The sequence below is a fragment of the Callorhinchus milii genome, unplaced genomic scaffold, assembly GCF_018977255.1.
Source record: "Callorhinchus milii isolate IMCB2004 unplaced genomic scaffold, IMCB_Cmil_1.0 Scaffold15, whole genome shotgun sequence".
NCBI classification, from domain to species: domain Eukaryota; kingdom Metazoa; phylum Chordata; class Chondrichthyes; order Chimaeriformes; family Callorhinchidae; genus Callorhinchus; species Callorhinchus milii.
In genome coordinates this window covers 2,106,599-2,128,617 of record NW_024704756.1, presented here as the reverse complement: position 1 = coordinate 2,128,617, position 22,019 = coordinate 2,106,599, and the positions used below count along the sequence as shown (strand labels likewise).

Below are 22,019 nucleotides of genomic sequence, written 5' to 3'. Positions count from 1 at the left end.
ACTTTTTGCCTCGACAGTGAACACCTGCGTGTCTGTTCAGACGGACTTTAAGACTCTTATAGCAATACTTGAAGAGAGAGGTCCCACGGCCACAGTGCGTGACCCAATTTGTGCAAATTCATCACAGATCCTTGATGTTATTGAACAACGTTCCTTTGGCAACTGGGCTGAAATTATCCAAATCCATGATTTGAAATTATCCACCCAGGGAGACAGACAAGATTGCAATCTCACCTCTCTGCAGTGAACTCAAAATCAAGAGCCAAACTACCTCACTGAAAAGTGAACCCCCCAACACCGCAAACTCCCCTGATTACATGGACTGGTTTGGTGGGTATCCAACCGCTCTGGGAAGCTGCCCTGCGTGAAGGATTCTATATAAATGCAAAGGTAACAACGTCCCACAGCTGGTTTCCCCCAATCCACCCTATACCTACCTTTTAGCTCCACCGGCATCAGGAGAGACTATGGTGCAGTTTTTCCATTCTAGAATATTCTCTCTAATCCACTTGAGTACTGCGGGTTCAGCATACAGATTGTCCACTGGAATATCAAAAAAACCCTGCCAGAAAGAGCAAGAGAGGTCATGCTATTGACTCGTAAAAAAGTAGTTCACCATACTACAAGACCACAAGAAAACTGACGAGTTACATTGGAATCAACACACTGAACCGATGAGGACTTCACTCTTACTTGTGTTTCTTGCAGGAAAGAAGAGCAGCTTACCTGTATCTGAGAAGCGTGGAGGTCCATCGTAATGATATGGTCTGCCCCAGCCACAGACAACATGTTGGCAACCAGTTTTGCTGAAATCGGGGCTCGACTCTGAGAATAAGACCAAGACGGCATTAAAACATCCCTGGAAATAGCTGTAGTTTGCTAAAAGACGGGAAGAGGAAGCTTTTTATTAATATTTGCCTCTTGTAGTGCTCCTTGAAAACATTTGCCAGTTAGTGCATCAAAGGTTCAACCAAAGATTCATGAATTACAGCAATGCCATCACCAGGATTTTCATAGCAAGATTTTCTAATGGAGACATATGCAGGATTTGAAACACTTGGCTGTGCTTTCTTGCTTGGCTGCTGAAATGGCACTACTAGCAGTATTACAGTGATAAGATGGCCCACTGTTACTGAAGTCCTGGCCAAAAATGTGAAAGGATTAGGTTGCTGCAGAAGAAATCAATCAATCAGAAACTCAATTTAACAACAACAAGAATCAGTGCATAATGATGGAACAAACACTGACTAGGAACAGCAAGTGCAGCCAAATCAACGTAAAAGCAACCCAAAGAATCTCCAACAACATTCTATCTTTATTAGACAAGCGACACAAATACGATAATAATAATCTTTGCATTGAATCCGCGAAGCAAACACATGTTGGACAGGCAGCAGTAGCTAAGATGATTTTCTCAAAATTATCAAAGGCAAAATGAGAAATGTAGCTCTGTAAATAGTAACATCTCATAATTAAAAGTAAATAACTGTTGGAAGCTAAGTGTTAAAGTGCCAAAAAAATCAAAGCAAAATTTCTGAAACAAAGCAGCATTATCAGAACTCATGGCTTTGTTGATGCTGGTGAATGAATTATTCGCAATGACTTTGTAAAGAGTTGCAGTGGTCTTTGAAGTGATTTACATAGTTGGGAGTTTTACAGAACATCATTACATTAGAACAGATTTGGTCCGAGGCCAGTTGTGCCTTTAGGTACAATTGGTAATGGCCACACAATTTTCTAGCTACCGTACAACTCTTTCATGTGAACTATTGGAACAATACATTCATCAGAGTACAGTTTTCAGAAAATATTAATAGGTCCTTGAAGACGGACATCACACATAAAACACATTAACAGGATCACAAAAAGGGCCTTCGGCTGAACTGAACTCAACAGTCATGCTACTGTCTGCCCAGTTCAGTGCAATGCAGAAGATTAATCCTACCTTATCTTTCTTGTCTTGCCTAGCATAAGGGAAGCATGGGATGACGGCTGTGACCCGGCAGGCAGAGGCGATCTTGCATGCGTTGATCATGATGAGCAGCTCCATCAGATTGTCATTGATTTCGCCACAACCGCTCTGTACAATGTAAACATCTTCACCTCGAACGCTCTCTCCAATCTCCACACTTTTTGGGGTGGGGTGGGGAGGGGTCAGGGAAGGAAAAGCGAGCCAGAAGAGAAATAAGAAGTGAGAAACACACTTCAATCAACTTGTAATTTTAAGAATACAAAGGTTAGCACTTTACAAGTAGGTGGGTGAAGGGGTGACTGACACCAATATTGGACAATCTGAAAGGTGAGAAATGGAAATGGTACAAAAAACATTCAATGAGATAGGTTGACTACTTGTCAACATTTCATGTTGGAACCAGAGTGACATTTCAACCATTCACAATCTTCTGTCTATAATCTCCCACTATTGCCTTCTTTTGTCTTGCACCATCAACACCTCTGATCTCGTCATCTTCTGTCCTCTACCTAAATGTTTCCTTTTTCTTTCCCCACCCCTTTTCTCTGCCTGTCTTTATAATCTGCTCCCTTCCAACTTCCCCCAGTTCTGACGAAAGGTCATAGACTTGAAACATTAAGTAATTTTCCCTCTCTCCATAGATGTTGCCTGACCTGCTGCGTGTTCCCAGCGACTTCTGTTTTTATATTTGATATTTTGAGGCATGTGATGCTTAATAAAAAAAATTAAACTTTTACTAAAGAGAAGCTGGTGAAAATTAGTGCAGCAACCAGCAGACTGCAATTTCCCCACCTCAGAGTTTGACTTTTCAGTTCATGGTATTCTCCTTAACATATTACTGAAATGCTCAATCCACTCCCACTAGTTTACACAAATTAAGCCTTAGCCTAGTGGATAACTCTGGCTTTAGCCTTCCTGCGTCAGTGACAATCTCAGGAGTAAGCAAAATAGCATTAATGATGCTTAATGATGTTCTTTAATGTAGCAAGGCTCAGCATTTTCCTGGTTTTATAAGTTCCTTGTGCCAGCATCTTCACATCTCCTCTAATACAGCTTCTCCTCCTGACATGGACAACTGCTGTATTCCTCAGAGCTCTATCCTCCTTCCTCTGCTTTTCCTCATCTACACAATGACCGAAAAGGAGAAGAGTTCCTGGCGAACAACCTGCTGGTATGGGGCTCACTTCCACATGCATCTTTCTGCCTTTATTCCTTGGCCCCAGGAACACTGGCATTTGACAGACTGCTGTCAGACATCAGGTCCTGGATGAGCTGCACACCTGGACATCTGCACAAACGGCTTCTCCTCCCGCTCTCACCCGGTTACCTGCGGGTAACCCCAAGGATCCATCCATGGCCCTCTCCTCTTTCTGATCTACATGCTCCCTCTTGGGGATGTCTCCGTAGACATGGGGTATATTTCCACACATATGTAGATGACACCCAACTCTATTTTTCCACCTCTCTTTGTGACCCCCAGTCCCTTGGTATTCTGTCAGCTGCCTGTCAGATCTCAGGGGCTGGATGAGCGCAAATTTCCTTCAGCTGAACGTTGACAAGATAGAAGCCATACTCTTTGGCTCTCGTCAACGTCTAAAATTTCACGATTCTCACCTCCCTGACCTCCCCGGCTGGACTATTCTAACGCCCTCCTCGCTGGCCACCCCTCCACTACCATCCATAAAATCCAGATTATTCAAAACTCTGCCGCCCGCGTTCTCACCCGCACCAAACTCCGCTCCCCAATTACCCTAATCCTTGCCAGACTGCATTGGCTGCCTGTCCAAGAAAGGATTGACTTCAAGATCCTCACCTTTGTCTTCAAATCCCTCCACTTCTCTGCACCCACCCCCCCACCTCTCTGACCTCCTCTCTCCTTAAAGCAATGCCCACTGCCTTTGTTCCTCCGGGTCTGGCCTCCTCCTTGTCCCCTGAATCGTCCATTCCACCCTCAGCAGCCGTGACTTCAGCCACTACGCCCCGAGGCTCTGGAACTCCCTTCCTCACTCCCTTTGCTTCCTCTCTTCCTATTTTCAGATCTCTGCTGAAGACCTTTCTCTTCGACTGCGCCCCTCTCTGGAATTCCATCCTATAGTTTCTCACTCCTTGTTGTTGAGACTTGTCTTAAGATCTATTTATTTCATATGTACTTTTGGCCATCTTCACCCATCCCCTCAGCTCGTCCCTGTCTCTCTTGCTCCCGCTCCCCAGCTCAAGCCTCCTGTCAGCTGTGTGCCCTCCACCCTCCCCCACGCTCGGGACCGTAACTTTGTCTGTCCAGCTCCTTGGGACACCCACCCGACGTGAAAGGCGCTATATAACTATAATTTTGTTGTTGTTGAAGCGCTTTAAGACACCTGCCAATGTGAAAGTTGCTATGTACTGAAAATTGTTGCTGTTTGCAAGAGAGATTGAGAATATTGATCAGATCACTGTGCACACACGTGACACAACCTGAAGAAATTAACAATTCTTGGATGCTTTTTAACTAAGAACTCATGTGCTTGCAGTCTGGCGACCATAAGAATACGAGACTTGCACATAATAACAGTGTCTATAAAAAAACCTTATGCACAAGCAATCTGGCCTCCATAAGGTTAATTGAACAAACTCAAGTATTGGTTTTGTCTATCATTGAAACAGTCCTATTCTGTTCATTCCACATGCTGCTGGAATGAACCTTTGTCCAACCAAGTAGATGAATGCAATGTTGGAAAAGCGTCATTCTGCTAGTAACCAGCAAGCCAGCTGTATCTAACCTGAAACTTCAGGACAAGAGCCGTGAAGCTGCTGAATAAACTCTGGAAATCACTTTGTAAACAAGTTCAAAAGGGTCCAAAACCCAAGTGCTAATCAGTTTATGTGGCAACTAACTAACTGCAGTCCCAACTCATGTAAACAACTAGTAGCGCGTGCACACACTCGTGCGGAGTGCCTGTAATTTTCTCTCCATCGCTTTCCAGAGGCATTCAGTATATGTAAAGCAAAACATTGCACTGAATAATTGCAAATGTTCTTTTGTTCCGTTTACTGTACCCTTTTAAAAGCTCAAATCAAAACCTTAATCACTACCAAATTGCTGCCTTTCCAAACCAGGCCTTGCTTATGATAATGAAGTAACAGGTGTTCCTGGATCTACAGCCTTGGAGTGTTTGAATAAACAGGGTTGCAAGACCATAAAATGCACCTCAAACATCCCATTGCCAGGATTTGAAATACTGTGGACTGAATGCCCCATTGCAATTGGTTTATCTTTTACTGCAACATGCCATACTCTGGCTTCTGTCCCCACTCTAAATTTGAAGTGGAAGCACTTTGAGATTTCTGCACCTGAAAGCCATATAACTCTTCATTGTGGCTAATCTCCACATTTTCCCAAACTGATGTGTGCTTGAGCCCATCTCTTCAGAAGGGTCTTATCTGGAAGCAATTTGCAAGCTTATCTTACCTTCTCTATAGTCTAGAAGATAATAATACTTACATTTGATATAACGCCTCATTCATATTGTCTCAATGCAGATTATACTGTAAAGTGGATTGATTTGTGTATTTTGTGGGTGAAAAATAGGTATCAGTTTTTCACCACTTTCCACTTGCTTATCAAATGAGTTTTTTTTAATTTTCCATGTGTTTCCTAATGATACTGTTCCACTGCTGTTATCAGCTCCTAATAATTTCCCCAGTGATCATTCTTCAACAACAATTTGCATTTATATAGCACGCTGCATGTAGGATAATGTTGTGCACTTTACAAATACGGGGTCAGACACCAAGCAGAGGAGAGAGGGTAAGTGACTATGAATGCAGCCTAAGAGGTAGGTTTCAAAGCTGAATTTAAAGGCGGATGAAGAAGGGTGAGATGGAAGTAGTTGCAGAGGTTAGAGGCACAGGATCTGGAAGCAAAGCCGCTGTTGGTGGAGCGGAAGGGGGTTGGTAGAGAAAAACACGCAGCATGCCTGATAAGCAGAGGGGGCGAGCAGAGGAATGGGATAGAAAAAAAAATCGCAGTGGTAAGGAGCTATTACTGCACAAAGGCATTTGTGGACGAAATTGAAATCAATTGACTCTGAGCCAGACGAGGACTGATGGACATGCAGTTTGGTGCAGGCGAGGCTACAGGTGGCAAAGTTGTAGCTTATGTATAATGGAGCTACGGAAACCAGAAACGAGTACATTCAAAACATCCAGGCGGGAGGTAACTCATTTTGGATAAGGGTTTGGTGGCAGTTGTTCTGAGATGTGGCAGAAACGGGCAGTGATGAAGTAAAGCAATCTTGGTCAGGGACTGGGTGCAAGGGAGAAAGGAGAGCTGAAGATTGATCCAAGGTTGCTTCCCAATGATTTGGTGTATTTGAGAGAGACTGGGAAGGATGATGAGTCAATGCTGGGGGGGGGGGGGCGGAGGGGAGAAGAGAGGAGAGGAACGAAAGAGTGCAGAATATTTTGAATATGAAGGTTGTAGAACACCCCATGGGATCCATTTACTATAGCAGCACTTTCATAGCTGACAAAGAAGTTATTTGGCAGAAATTACAGACTTCAGTCACAAACTCCAACACCAGGGGAAACTGCAACTGTCGGTAACCCTGGAGAGTTCAGGGTCACTTTGCCAGGGGCTGACATTTGAGGACATTTTATTCCTGTGGCTAAGAATCTGCACTGTTTGGTCGTTGCTCAGGAGTCCTTCACAAAACAGGAAGTGACATTTTGCTAGCTGACAAATACCTTTCTGTATTCAGTAACTCACTACTGAACACAGGATAATCCAGGTCCTTGTTGCTGAGTAAATTACCGTTAGACGTCTCAAGTTACCGTCCAACAAAACCAGATGCAGTAAACACCATTAGTCTAATTTCACAGTTGATTTCCCTCAGTACATAGAAACTGAAATGCACACATTATGATTAACAAGACTTCATCACATAAGTTCACCAGTACCTGTAGTATACTTCGTAATTCAATTACAATCTGCATCAGAACACAATTACTCAGCTAATTCCATAACACTATTCACATAGTGAACCCCGAAAGAACTGGTCCCCTAGTTCTCAAAAGGCAAAAACTAGCAGCAGCACCTTTCATTGTAAAATAACATATGGAAACAGAAACCATTTTTAATAACATCTATAGACAAGAATCAGTTTTTCCATTTGAGAACCCAACACAGTTCACCAGTCATTCCAAGACTTCATCGCATAAGTTCACCAGCCACCTGTATACTTAGTAAACTCAATATTGTGCCTTTCACATCAAGAGGAACATCTCAAAGCTCTTCACAGTATTTACTGTAGTGCGTATTGACTATTTTGCAGGCAAATGCAACAGCCAATTTGAGCTTAGCAATGTCCCACAAATAACTATGAAGTGAATGACCCATTTTATCTTAGGGATTCTTGGTCAGGACAAAGGGTGAAACTCCGTTCTTTTTCGAATAGTGCCATGGGATCTTTAACACCCATCTGAACAGGCAGACCTGACTTTAAACGTCTCATTCAAAGGATGGCATCTCTAACAATGCAGCAAACCCGCAGCACTTTGTTATCGAATCGGCTTTCACCGCCCTTTCAGCAGGCAATGTATTCCAGATCCAAACAACTCACTGTGTGAAAAAATTTCTCCTCACCTCCCCTCTGTTTCTTTTAACATCTATTTTAAAATCGGTGTACTCGGGTTACCAACCCTCCCACCGTGGAAATAGTTCCTCCTTGTTCACCCCAATGAATCCCCTCATAATTTTGAAAACGTCTATTAAGTCTCCTCTCAACCTTTTCTGCTCCAAGGAGAATAATCCTCGCTTCTCTCGCCTCTCCTGATAACTGAACTCTCTCATTGCTGGTACCATCCTGGTACATCTCCTTTGCGCCCTCTCCAATGCCCTGACATCCTTCCTAAAGTGTGGGGCCCAGAACTGAACACAGTCTCTCGCTGAGGCCTAACCAGTATTTTATATAAAGGTTCATCATAACTTCCTGACGTGTATTCTATGCCCCTATTTATAAAGCCCAGTATCCCATATGCTTTTTTAGCAGCTTTATTTTCCTGTCCGGCCACCTTCAAAGATTTACTTATATGAACCCCAGGTCTCTCTGTTCCTTCACCCCCTTTAAGATTGTACCATCAGCTTATATTGCCTCTCCTCATTCTTCTTCCAAAAATGCATCACTTTGCATTTCTCTATATTAAACTTCATCTGCCACATGTCTGCCCATTTTACCAGTCTGTCTATATCCTCTGCAGTCTTCTTCAATTCCCACTATCCCTTTAATACCGTGGGCTTCTATTTTGCTCACAAGTCTCTTATGTGGCACTTTATCAAATGCCTTTTAAAAATCCACCTTCATCCACCCTCTCCGTTACTTCATAAAAAAATCTATCAGGTTTGTTAGACATGATTTGCCTTTAACAAATCCATGTTGGCTGTCCTTTATTAAACCTAAATTTTTCTAAATGAAAATTTATTTTGTCCCGGATTATAGTCTCTAGAACTTTCTCTACTACTGACGTTAGGCTGACTGGCCTGTAGTTCCCGGGTTTATCCTTCTGCCCCTTTTTGTACAGGGGAGTAACATTTGCAACCCTCCAGTCCTCTGGCACCGCCCCGGGGTCCAAAGAGGATTGAATGATTGTGGCCAGAGCCCCCGTTATTTCCACCCTTACATCCCTCAGTAACCTAGGATGCATCCCGTCTGGGTGGCTTATCTTTCTTGAGCACCGACAATCTTTTTAGTAGCTCATCTTGGTTTATTATCTTATTCAATTTCTCTCCTCTCTTCCAATCCGGTGATATTGGCTGCATCCTCTTCTTTTGTGAAGACAGATGCAAAGCGCTCTCCGTTACTTCATAAAAACATCTCTGTCATGTTTGTTAGACATGATTCAGTACATCAGCTGTGCCCTCTGCCTCCACAAGAAGATTTCCTCTTTGGTCCCTAATTGGATCCACCCTACCTTTTATTTTTTATATGCTTATAAAATACCTTAGGGTTCCCTTTTATGTTACCCACTAATCTTTTCTCATACAATCTCTTTGCCCCTCTTATTTCCTTTTTCAGTTCTCCTCTGTACTTTCTCTAATCTGTTTGAGTATCTTCTGAGTTATGTGAGTTCAAAGTCCTGACATGGGGCTTGAACTCACAACCTTTTGACTCAGAATAATCCTAGAACAATAGAAATACTACTATTGCTAACAAAAGAAATATGAAGAAGTGTCCCTGGAGCGATGCACGCCACTTACACAATTCTGGAGAGCAGTAGGCGTAGAATGGCAAAAGCCAAGGCTGAGTGAGCATTGAGGCATCTGTTCTGGCGTATAACCAGCTAAAACTGCAAAGCTTGCTGTACAGCATCCCTCTCTCTCCCCAGTCTATTTTTGTTGCCATTGAAAGGGCATAACTGGCCAGCAACAAGCCCAAATTAATTTGGGTAAAGTGTTGAGTTTTATTCCTACTCTCACCATTTGGTACCTTTACAAGACTTACAATATAATGGAAACATCTACCCTATTAACAACATTTAAGATGACATGTTCTCAAACCAGTAATTATTTACACCTTTCAAGCTTAAATGAAACCTTCACTCCAGAAAACGGTACTGACAGACTATTTTACTTCTTTCACCAATCTTTCTCCTCGCTTAAACAATTCTGCTAAGTAAAGCCAATTGTAATATCCAAACATTTTCATATCAATCATGTGAAAAAAACAGATGAGCAGACACCAACATTCTCCATTATACAAACTAGGATAATTTTGTTGATTCAAGAGGACAAACCATATCTCATTTTTTAAAGTTATCCCAACACAGACGTTTTATTTAAAAACACCACTACCTACAAAGCATGTAACATCGAGGAAAATCCTGCTTTATAATAATAATCCTTGCACTTGATATAGTGCCTTATGTCGTTGAGACATATCACAGCGCTTCACAGGTGATTTAATTATGTTTCCTGGGTGTACAATGAAACCCGCATAAAGTATGTTTTATACTACATGTATTGGCATCCGGTTTGAACCCCGGCTGTTTCCCAGTGAAACAAGCACTCATCACTTACAGAATGCCCCACAAACTAGCAATGAAGTCTGAGGCCACAAGTAAGTGGGGATTGTAGGCCCTGCCCTAGATTTTTGTGATGAGCTATATTATTGATTTTCTTTGCATCAAACCTTCACCTCAAGCTTGAAGCAGTCATCCAAGGGTTCAGTATACTAAATTCAAACTTCAAATTCATCAGGGCTCACAGGAGCTATTTTAGATAATTATATATTATATGATTATACAGTGGATAATTAGCTTGTTACAACTCTTCTCAGCATAAGACTAACATTTGGGTAGTAGGATAGCAACAATTCTTCCTGCAGATGTGCATATGAAATGGCCCGGGCAATACCAAATTTGATAAGCATACAAGATTTATGGAGGTACATTTTTAAAGATAAATTGACAAAGATTTGCTAATAAGAATAAGTTAAGACTTGTTAAGAATAAATTCAGTTCAATCTACAATACTGCAACTTAGAAGAGCCTACCTATTGTTTCAAGAAATCTAACCAGACATTTATGACTTGGAAATACAACCTTAAGAATCAGAATTGTTCAGTCTCCTTAATGTAAGAGTGAGGCTTTCTCCTGTCATATAAAGCTGTTAACTAGGTATACAATGCGCTTGGATTCTCTGGACCCTTGAGAATAACTGCACCTGTACTTGGCGTATTGCAAACTGCTTCCACGTTTTTATATGGAAAAGCTAACTAGATGTTAGAAGCCAGATTCAGTTTAACCCTTGGAGGTGTTATGGTCTGGAATGCATTGCCTGAAAGGGTGGTTGGAAACAGATTTAATAACAACTTTCAAAAGGGAATTGGATAGATATTTGAAAAGAAAAAAATTGCAAGGATGCGGTAAGTGGGACAAGTTGGTAGCTCTTCCAAAGAGCCGGAACAGGTCGATGGAAAGAATGGCCTCGTTGTGTGCTGTAATATTCTATGATTCTGAGTACTGGAGCTCACAGTTATTCAAACTGCAAAATAGTCAATTCCCGATTCAATTACAGAATCCCAGGGAACAAAAAACAAGTCCCAACTCGGTTCATAAATCACAGAACAAAATAAAGAGCCAACTCCAGGCATACTCAAATAATTAAAACGCATAGCCTGCCAGGGATTCGAGTTCACATTTATCATACCTGCTAAAATGCATCGTTTTCAAATAACTGGCTACTCAAAACTAAATCCAAACATTTTCCAGTGGGACCAGTAAACAACCCTTCCACTGATCTGAATTTGTTCCAACTGGTTTTCTAGAATTTGCATTAGAACACTGTCTTCCACATGACAGTATCAAAGAAACACCAACTGGTCACAGACGATGAATAGAAAAATAACCCTTGTATTTGATTTAGTGCCTATCATGTTGAAAGAATGTCTCAAAGCATGTCACAGGATTTTACAGTAACAAGCTATGACCGTTTTTTGTAGGCAAATGGGGCATCTGATTTGCCCATAGTGAAAAACAATAAAACTCACATAAGTTGGGACTATAACATTTAATAGGATTTACATGAAGTACTAGTTACAGGAAAACTGTATAAATTGTATAAAATGAGATTCAATCAATAATCTACACTTCCAGGCATAATTCAATACAAGCGAAGCGGTAAGCACGCACGCAGTGTCAGGTCAAGACTATGTTTCCCGCAATTCAATGTGCATTGATCTGTCATTGCATGCACACTTAATGGCAAGCATTGAAATTGTATAGAATCATGGGAAATTAAGTTCTTCTGCACACGTGAAGACTATGCTTTCAATAAAGCCGCCCGGTAAGTGTGCATTTCTCGACAGATCAGGAGGTAATTTCCTACGATTTAATGCCAGTAAATGTGTGAGTAATTGAGGGTAGGCGAGTGGCGTTACGAGATAATTTGTTTATAAAATACAACTAGTGCAAAGATATCTAAGCGGTTTTAATAGGAAAGTGAATGGGACTCAGGTGCATGTACAACTTGGGTGTTACTGTACTCTCTTATCATCGAATTACTTTTTGAGGAAATACTTCAACTTTCTTATTGAAAATTGCTTTGCAGAAGCACTAGAAATCGGTCATCTATGTAGCCATGGCAAAAATAGTTTGCCTGTTTAGAAGAACAATTAACCTATTAAATGCAAAGCTTCCACCAGTAGTCTATGGGTAAAGGCACTGAGACAAACAGACAAACATTAAGACAATATGTAGCATTGAGACAAACAGACCAGACGGCCACTGGCTTGAATTCCACTCTGTATTGAGTTAGCAGATCTCAGTCCAAACAACAGTTGGAGTTGTACAACTGGCTCCATGGTTAATCAGGTAGAGTTACAGTGACCTCCGCTAGAATTTGTTAGCAAATGAGGACAAATGCGAGTTCATCACCCGCTTAGTTGAATATTTTACTTGCACATAATATCTAGCTTCGTACATTAAGAACAGCCAGTTGAACCACCTAATGCATGGTAGCCAATGAACCATTTCCCATCAATTTTGTTTTGCCCACAAAATATACAGTCAATTCATTTTGCAGTATGCTGTGTGAAGTGCTTTGAGATGTCTCAATGACATTATAAGGTGCTATAAAAAAATGCAAGAATTATTAGGATAATAGGGAGGTGAGGGGAGAAAATTGGCCAAAATTAGTTCATTAAAATTTACAACTGAAATCATAAAATAAACAAAACACCAATTCAGTCAACAAATTTGGGCACAAAAACCTGAATTGCATTGCATTACCCGAGGACAGGATCAGGCTATATCCTTTCAACACGTCCTCAACAATGCAAGTGGTGATCCATTAAACATAAGATAGCTTGAGCAATTATTAGAATACATTTGATAGGTCCAAAGTTTGTCATTATATTGAAGTCACATTGCATCATTCTGAAGAATGCATACTCAGCTATTAACAGGGTTTTATGTATCAACTTGATTAAAAAAAATTTAAACTAGTCAATCGCACGGCACTTCTCAAATATACAATCTATCAAAATCCTGAGCCGTCCAATTTAATTTTGCTGCACCAATGTTTAGTATTGAATGGTTAAAAGAAATAAGTCAAATGTATAAAATATATTTCAAATGTTCAAGCAATTTATACAAAAGAGTCCAATATAAATTTATTCTCTGAATCTATCCAAATGAGTTAATCATAGAATCATACAGTACAGAAGGAGGCCATTCGGCCCATGTATCTGTGCCGGCTCTTTGAACAGAGCTATCCAATTCAATCCCACTCCCCCGCGCTCTCCCCACAGCCCTGCAAACTTGTCCTCCCCAAATAATTATTTACTTCTCTCTTAAAAGCTATTATCGAATCGGCTTCCACCACCCTTTCATGCAATGTATTCCAGATCTAAACAACTCACTGTGTAAAAAAATTTCTCCTCACCTCCCTGATGTTTCTTTTAACAACTACTTTAAATTGGTGTCTTCAGGTTACCGAGCCACACGCCAGAGGAAATAGTTTCTCCTTATTCATCTTATCGAATGCCCTCGTCATTTTGAAAACATCTATTAAGTCTCCTCTTAACCTTCTCTGCTCCAAGGAGAATAATCCTCGCTTCTCTAGGCTCTCCTGATAACTGAAGTTCCTCATTCCTGGTACCATCCTGGTACAGTGGAGTCCTGTAGCTCAGTGGTTAGAGCACTTGCTTTGCAAGCAAGACACCTGGGTTCAATTCCAGGCAGGGCGAAACCTTGGGCAAGTTTCCTTACTCCACACGCCTAATAATAATCCCTCCAAAAAACCCAAAACAATAATAAATTGGTCATTTTCAATCTACGACTGTTTGTGGGACATTGCTGTGCGCAATTGGCTGCCGCCTTCGCCCACAAATATACAGTCAATTCACTTTACAGTATATTCTGTGAAGCGCTTTGGGACGTCCTCCCGACGTGAAAAGCGCTATATCAAATGCAAGGATTATTATTATTATTATTACATCTCCTTTGCACCCTCTCCAATGCCTTGACATCCTTCCTAAAATGTGGGGCCCAGAACTGAATACAATCTCTCGCTGAGGTCTAACCTGTGTTTTATAAAGGTTCATCATAACTTCCTGACTTTTGTATTCTATTCCCCTATTTATAATCTTTGTGAAAAGTGCAGTACAAGACCATTCAGAATCCTTACTGAGCAAGAAGGTACCCCCCAAAAAACAATAATTCTTATTTGTTATAGTGCTTTTCACGTACAGTTGACTGAATTCTACCTGGGTTGATATTCCCTTAAACCAACAAGGCTTTTTGTAGGAATTCAGAACTTGTTGCTAAAAATTATTGTATTTGAAACTCCATTAACCTCTCGTGAACACCATTTGGACTTATTTTAAATGTATCGGTTGGAAGAAATCCCTCTGAACACAAGATAAACACATTTAAATGCAGTGGTTTAAAGCATGGTTGAGCCGAGTGGCCCGTTTCCATGCTGTACATCCATTGTAATCTTTGAGGCCGCAGCTCAGCATGCTACAAAGTTCAGAACTGCTGTACGTGGTTTAAACAATTCAATCTGTAGGACCTTGCCCGTTTTAATGGGAAAGCGTCAAAACTATCTTATTCATTAGATCAATGTGCAAACCTCAAGCAAGAAAAGCACAAAACTAAAAGTCTTGCTAAACGTACCCAGTCCTGCTCAGGTTAGAGTGAACTGTGCTTCCAGTTGGCTGAAGCTAAAAGCAGCAATGTGTAAGAGGAGCGGGCAATTAACAGATAATAACAATAATAATCCTTGCATTTGATATAGTGCTTTCTATGGCTTCTAGATACCTCAAAGATGTTTCCAACGCTCCAACTAATAGAGATGAAGCTGGCTTCGCCCCAAAATTAAATTAAACCACATTGTTCAACCGGACTGGCTGCATTACAGAAATATGAATGACCTTCACCTGTGCTGTATGTAGTCTGCTGATTTGTGTTCCACACATCCCAAAAAACTTTCATTTGTATTATCCATGCCTGTGAGCATTTCAAGACTTGAACCCACCCTTTTAGATTTTGTACTGACATTTTTTTTTGATTTCAGAAAAATCCCCATTAGTTACTTTGAGACGTCACAAAGACGTGATAAGGGCTATATCAAATGCAAGGATTATTAAATTAGTAATAATAATCCTTGCATTTGATATAGCGCTTTTCACGTCTTATTGACGTATCAAGGCACTTCACAGAAGACTGTAAAGTGAATTGACTGTATATTTGTGGGCGAAATGCAGCAGCCAATTGCGCACAGCAATGTCCTACAAACAGTCGTAGATTGAAAATGACCAATTTATTATTGTTTTGTTTTTTGGAGGGATTATTATCAGGCGTGTGGAATAAAGAAACTTGCCCAAGGTTTCGCCCTCGCTTGCAAGGAGAGTGCTCTAACCACTGAGCTTCAGGACTCCAATTTGCCTTGGTACATATGACATTGCTAAACTGATCAGCATAGCATACAATAACAACGTAGCCGTTTTTAAATAAGCATAGTACAAAAAAAGCAAAAGGCAAAATACTGCAGATGCTGAAAATCTGAAATAAATTTCTGACAAAAGGTCATCGACCTGAAATGTTAACTCACTTTTTTCTCTCCCCCTAGATGCTGCCTGACCTTCTGTGGGTTCCCATCAACTTCTGTGTTATTTTAGTATAGTAAATCGATTTTACATTCAAGTGTAAATCACCTCTTCTTCCCATAATAACATGGCTCGGAGGAGGCAAAATTCAGTCATCCATGCATTAGAAACAGGACAATGATAGGAATTTGATATTGCTTAATCAGAACCATGGTTCATTGCAAACGAATGTGCTTTCAACAATTGAAATACACGATTTTTAGTGGTCGAGTCAGTTGTACCCTAAGAGGCACAGACTCTCTTTTTTGCCAGACCAACACTGAATTCTGCTCGCTCTGCTAAATCTGCCCTGGTTGCAATTTTGGAAAATTCAACAGAAATAGGAACAATGGAGAAACTGGTTTATGCATACCCAGATATTTGTTACATTTACCTGTGGCAGAGAACGTTCACCATGCAGACCAATGGTAATAATAATAATCCTTGCATGTGATTATAGTGCCTTATCATGTCTCAAAGCGCTTCACAGAATGTACTGTAAAGTGAATTGACTATAATTTGTGGGCGAAACGTGGTAGGCAGTTGGGCACAGCAGTGTCCCACAAACTGCCGTGGATTGAGTGACCAAATTATTATTTTTTTGGTATGGAACTCACACTTCTGACCTGGCCTGGAAGCTGGATGAGCCTCTAAGGGCACTTCTTGAACTCGACCTCAGAACAAGTGGCGCCCATGACCAAAGACACACAATCTGCCCCAATTTGTCACCATGTATCATTCATTGTATATGGTACACTGAAAATTGAGACAAGCATAAAGAAACTGATGCTGTCGTGCAATGCTACAACAGCACCTGAAAAAATACGCCAAGACAAGCTGAAACTGTACACATCAGTAGCTGACAGCACATAAAGAAAGGCTTTTAGTTAATTTGCTAGTATTCTCTGCACCAGTGCTTTAATTACTATCCACAAACACTGGTCAGCACTCACTAACCTTGGCCTATTAACATCTAATCCAATCAAATTTTGGCTGGACATAAACCCTTCAGATAACAATTTCCAAGATAAGATGACCCTGAAGCCAAACACCGACTTCTAACCCATGAGAAAACAGTAGACCATGTAAAAACAGTCAATAAAGAACTTTGCTACATTGCAAGACCAATGAAAGATGAACATTAAAGGTTAAGTAATTTCCTAAATCAAAGATGAAAGTGTAGAAATAATCAAGAAATCGTAGCAAACATCAACAAACCTACAGAAAATTAATAATACTTTTGATATAGCACCTAACAAAGTCGTTTAGATGTATCAAAGTGTTTCACATGATTTTACTGTGAAATGTAATGACTGCATTTACCAGCTAATTTGCATATAGCAACATCCCACAGCTACAAAGTGAGTAATCAATCTTTTTTGAGTGGATTGTTGACCAAGACACCGGGAGAAACGCTCTTCTCAAATAGTGTTATGAGATCCTTGACAACAACAACAAATTACATATGTATAGTGCCTTTCGTATATATAGCATATATTTGTGTAGCACCGAGCAGGGGGTTGGGATCAGGAGGGTGACTGAAGATGAGGTCGAAAAAGCGTCTTGAGGCATGCTTTAAAGGAGGAAAGGGAGGGAGCAAGGCAAAGGGACTGTGGGATTTAACGTCCACTTGAATAGGCAGATGGAACCATGGATTAATGGGTCAACCGAGGGATGGCACCTCTAACAGTGCAGCACTGCCCCAGCACTGGATTGGAGTGTCAGCCTGGACTGTATTTTGAAGTCGCTGTTGGTCTCTCTCTTTCGGCACTATTCCCATCTCCTTTAAATCCACATTGTAACTAATCAAATTCACTTCCTCATAAAAATCTACCTGTGTTCCCTCCAAACTCTCCAACATCCCTATCATCTCCAACCTTGCCCTTCCTATTCAAAATCATGGAATAAGTCTTCCCTCGCACCGTTCTATCCACTCCAGTTTCTGCCCTGCTCACACCCTAGAGAAGGCCCTTGTCAAAGGACTAATGCCATTCTCTCTCTGTGACCAGGGTTCCCACTACCTCCTCGACCTCTCTACTTGGTTTTGACATAGTTAACAATTCCATCCTGCCTCTCTTCCCTCATCTGCCTCTGGGATCAAACGCTTCTGGTTCTAGTCCTACTTGACCCACTGCTTTACTTCATCTCCTCCAACAGTTTCTCCTCCCACCCGACACAGTCATCTGCAGACTACCTCAGCCCTCTCTTTTCTTCATTAACTTGCACCCTATTAGCAATATCATCCACCGACATGGAGAAATCGACCACAGGATGACACCCACATTTACTTTTCCACTTCTATTCTTGACTCCAGGTCTACCGATGTTCTGCTTGCTTTCCTATCTATTACCAAAACCCGGATGAGCCAAAGTTTCTTCCAATCCTAATATGGATAAAACACAAGCCATTCTCCTCGGCTCCCAGCAACTCATCTTTTCACTGGCTCTGACCTACTGAACCTCTCCAAACAGGTGTGTAGACTTGGCATCCAGTTCAACCCCAGTTCTCCTCGCTACCTCAGATCTGGTCAGCGTTTAAGCCTGCCTTCCTTCACTTCCCCCACATTGTCTGCTGAAACACTCAGACCCACCTTCATCAACAAACCTTTCCAAATCATTCGACACTGGTCTCCTGAGCTGCAACATTCACAAGATGCAACTCATCCAAAACTCTATTGACTGCATCCTCACTCGCACCAAATGATGCCCCATCACCCCATTCCTCGCCAGTCTCCAATGGATCCCTATCTTCCAGAGGATAGATTTCAAGGTCCTAATCCTTGGCAACAACAACTTGTATTTATATAGTGTCCCACACGTATGGTAGCATCCCTGAGTGCTTAGGCAACCCCTTATCTCTCCAATCTCCGCCTGCCCTACTCCTCTGCTCAGCTAACTAGAGCTTGATGCACATCGACCACCATCACCACACCACCATCCATGGACAGGCTGAGATTTAGGTTCCTACACCACATAACCTCTACCACTCAGGGTCTCCCCTCTTTTTCTCAGTCCCACCACAAATTCTATTGCTCTGAATATGCTTATGGCCACCTCCCTCTATCTCAGTGTTCAAACCCGTCCTTGAGAAGCGCGTATATCAATGCAACTTGCTTTTATCAAGCAGTTTGTAGCAATTGCTACGAACTGCTTGATAAAAGATACAGCAATATACAAATTAAAATTGAATAGGCCGTACAGAAGCATCTGAACCTGATAGCACTTCTCATTTCTGTGGATTCAAACCTCATGACATAGCTTGAGCTATGTTTAGGTTGAATCACCAATACTGGGGGAGCACTACACTGTTGGAGATGCCAACTTTTGGTTGAGTTATTAAACTGTGGTCCCAAGTGCATATAAAATACACCAATCCGCTATTGGTTCTTCCCATTGTCCTGACAAGTAATCCTGCAGATAAATTGATCATTTGCATTTATATAGTGTCCTTCATGCAGGTAGTGTCCTGATACGCTTAATTACCTGAGAAGTAATTTTGAGATATTTCAATATTATACATTTCAATGTTATGCAAGGATTATAATAGTTCAGGTCAAAGTATGCAGAGTACAAAGTGATTAGCCAGTCATAGAGTAGGATTTCATTCCACTAAATGTCTTTAAAATCAATTCAAGCAACATTTGTCTACAGATCACTTGCAATGGCTTTTATTTTAATTTGGTCACTCAATCCACGACTGTTTGTGGTATACTGCTGTGCGCAATTGGCTGCCGCATTTCGCCCACAAAATATACAGTCACTTCACTTTACAGTATATTCTGTGAAGCGCTTTGAGATGTCTAGAAGACCTGAAAAGCGCTATATCAAGTGCAAGGATTATTATTATTTTTCTTAAAAAAACTAACTCCTACCCAAGAGGACAACAACAACAAAATTACATTTGTAGAGCGCCTTTCACGTCGGGAGGACGTCCCAAAGCACTGAATAGTCAGATGTCAGGGCCCAAGCATGGGGGAGGGGTGAGAGAAGGCAGAAAGGTGGGAGGGAGATCAAAAGCACAATCGAAGAGAAGGAGGCAAGGGAGGAAGCGAGGCGATAGGACCGTGGGATGGAGGGTGGGGGGCAGAGAGGCTGAAAGCCCGGCCACCGATGGTAGGGCGGGAGACATGGAGGAGGCCGGAGCCTGATGAGCGGACAGGTTGGTGGAAGTCAGCAGGTCAGAGAGGTAGGAGGGGGCAAGACCACGGATGGCCTTGAAAGTGAGGACGAGGATCTTGAACTCGATCCTCTGGGGTATGCAGAGCCAGTGGAGTCAGGGGAGGGTGGGAGTGATGGGGTCGCGGGGCCTGGTGCGTGAGAGTACACGAGCTGCAGAGTTTGGGATGATCTGCAGCACTAATTGCATTTTATCACTAGATGTTGAAGGTAGCTCAAGTTAACTCGGACTGAGACTTGGTTGATTTAAAGAAAGTACACACCAAGAGGTTCACTGGATTAAAAAATAACAAATGGCGGCACAAATAAACCTCTCACATGACAAAACTAAATCCAGTATCGAACACGATTGTGACTGCACAAAATGCCAGCCAGTGCCAAGAACGATTGCCATATATGTAGTTTTCTCAACATTTACTACAAAAAGAAATATATTTATGTTTATAAATATGCCCTAAAAAAGGGCATAACAAAAATTACATTTAATCCAAAATTCAGCGCAAGCTAGATATTTCAGCATAAAGAATTCTATCCATTTACAGCTGTCTACTGGGAAATAAACTTGGATCCATATTCTTAAGAGCATTTCACCAGGTTTCACATTCAATAGCAAATAGAGGGTTTGTTAAGGCTATGGTTTAAAATTATATTGTGGTTAGGTATTCCACCAACATCAACCATTTTAAATCAACAAGAGGATCAGATCTGACCAAAATCCTCTGGTCTGTATGTTTATAGTTAATTGAGAACATGTATTATGTTGAAGGAGGAAACATTTAGCTTACTCACTTTTGCAAAGGAGACTTGCTCTGTAATTATAAATGGGGGAGGGAAGCAAATTGTTTTTATTAAATCTCACTTTTTATAAATATGGTGTTCAAAATCTCTCATGTGCAATTCCCTGATAACAACTACCCCATCCACAAGAGCAAAACAACCCTCTTCCACTCTCCTTGAAAACAAATATTAATTTGGTCACTCAATCCATATGTTTGTGAGACAATGATGTGCACAATTTGCTGCCATGTTTCGCCCACAAAATAGACAATAGACAAAGTAAATTCTGTGAAGGACTTTGAGATGTCTCAACGACGTGATAAAGCGCTGTAGTAAAATGCAAGGATCATTATCTTATTAAGGAAAAGTAGGCAGGTAGCCACATGGAACAATGAGAAATTGCTTGAAATAAAAGGCTTAAATCGCATTTTCGCGCCCCCACCCCGCAAACAATGCAAACCAAGTGAGGAATAAATGGGCGTAGGCTGCCTTTTTGGGAGATTCGCTGCAGACAATTTCCCAAATTGTGTTACGTGTCTTAATATTAATTCCCCCTTTCAGCGCTCTCGACCAATTTGAGTTCTAGGGCAACGTGCAGCCTTGGGGAGGGCGCGCGGGCCGCTGGGAGTTGTAGTCGCGGGAGGCAGAACGCGGCGACAGACGGCCGAGACTCCAGAGGGGGAGAAACTACAAGTCCCGGCGTGCCCCGCGAACACCTCGCCTCTTCCAGCCGCCACCACGCGCCATCGCAGAGGGAGACGACCACCCGCCACCTGAGGGCCTCGGCGGCCGAGCGGACTCCCACTCACCACGTCTCCTGGTTGCTGAATTTCTTGGTCACCACTTTACCGAGCTCCAACCCCAGGCGGTCAGCGATCTTTTGCGATAAATCTTGGTGAGAGCTCCCGCTGAATATCTTAATGTTAGGCATCTTTCCGCAGCGCGTGGTGGTGTGCGATTTTTTTTAGTTTAAATATATATATGTGTGTGTATTTAAGAAAAATAATAATTTACAAATAAATTAAAACGGTTTTAACAAACTCAGTTTCTACTCTCCGCACACCACCACCACGTTGACTGTCAAAGCTACTCGCTCCTGAGGTAAAGTGCTGACGCTACGTCGCCATCTTTGGAGGAGACGGACTGGTAGGCGTGCCCGCGCGCATGCGTGGTTCCGTTCAGCTCCCGCCTTCCGCGCGTCCGCCACTCGCGCCCTCCTTTCTGATTGGCCGGGGCGGCTGTCCCTCACCCTCCCAGGCGTCGCTTCCCGCGCGCCCCCCCCCGCCGCGTGCACGCGCCGCGCCAGCTCCTGCTTTGCGCGGGTTAATCGCTCCTTTTCGATTGGTCGGGGCCCGGGACCCGCCCCACCCCCCCCCTTGGCGCCGCCCCACCCCCACCCCACCCCCCGCTTCGCCGCGAGTCTATTGGTCGGTTTGCCGGGGGGCGGGGCCGAACCGCCCAGGTTTGTGT

The 22,019-nt window shown here is 42.1% G+C and overlaps 1 protein-coding gene across 2 annotated transcripts in view; it reads right to left on the bottom strand.

Moving 5' to 3' along the window:
- prps1b (phosphoribosyl pyrophosphate synthetase 1B) overlaps positions 1–21,683 on the bottom strand; it is a 33,685-nt gene extending 12,002 nt beyond the window's left edge. Inside the window, exons 1-4 of one of the 2 annotated variants that reach the window (XM_007891043.2) lie at positions 21,359–21,683; positions 1,946–2,129; positions 727–879; positions 438–562 (exon numbers count right to left, since the gene is read on the bottom strand). In XM_007891043.2, the coding sequence (XP_007889234.1) occupies positions 438–562; positions 727–879; positions 1,946–2,129; positions 21,359–21,480 (584 nt within the window). In that variant the 5' untranslated portion in view covers positions 21,481–21,683. The remainder of the gene's footprint in view (positions 1–437; positions 563–726; positions 880–1,945; positions 2,130–21,358) is intronic. The other variant, XM_007891044.2, reaches the window with a different exon arrangement.
- Between the last annotated feature and the right edge of the window lie 336 nt (positions 21,684–22,019).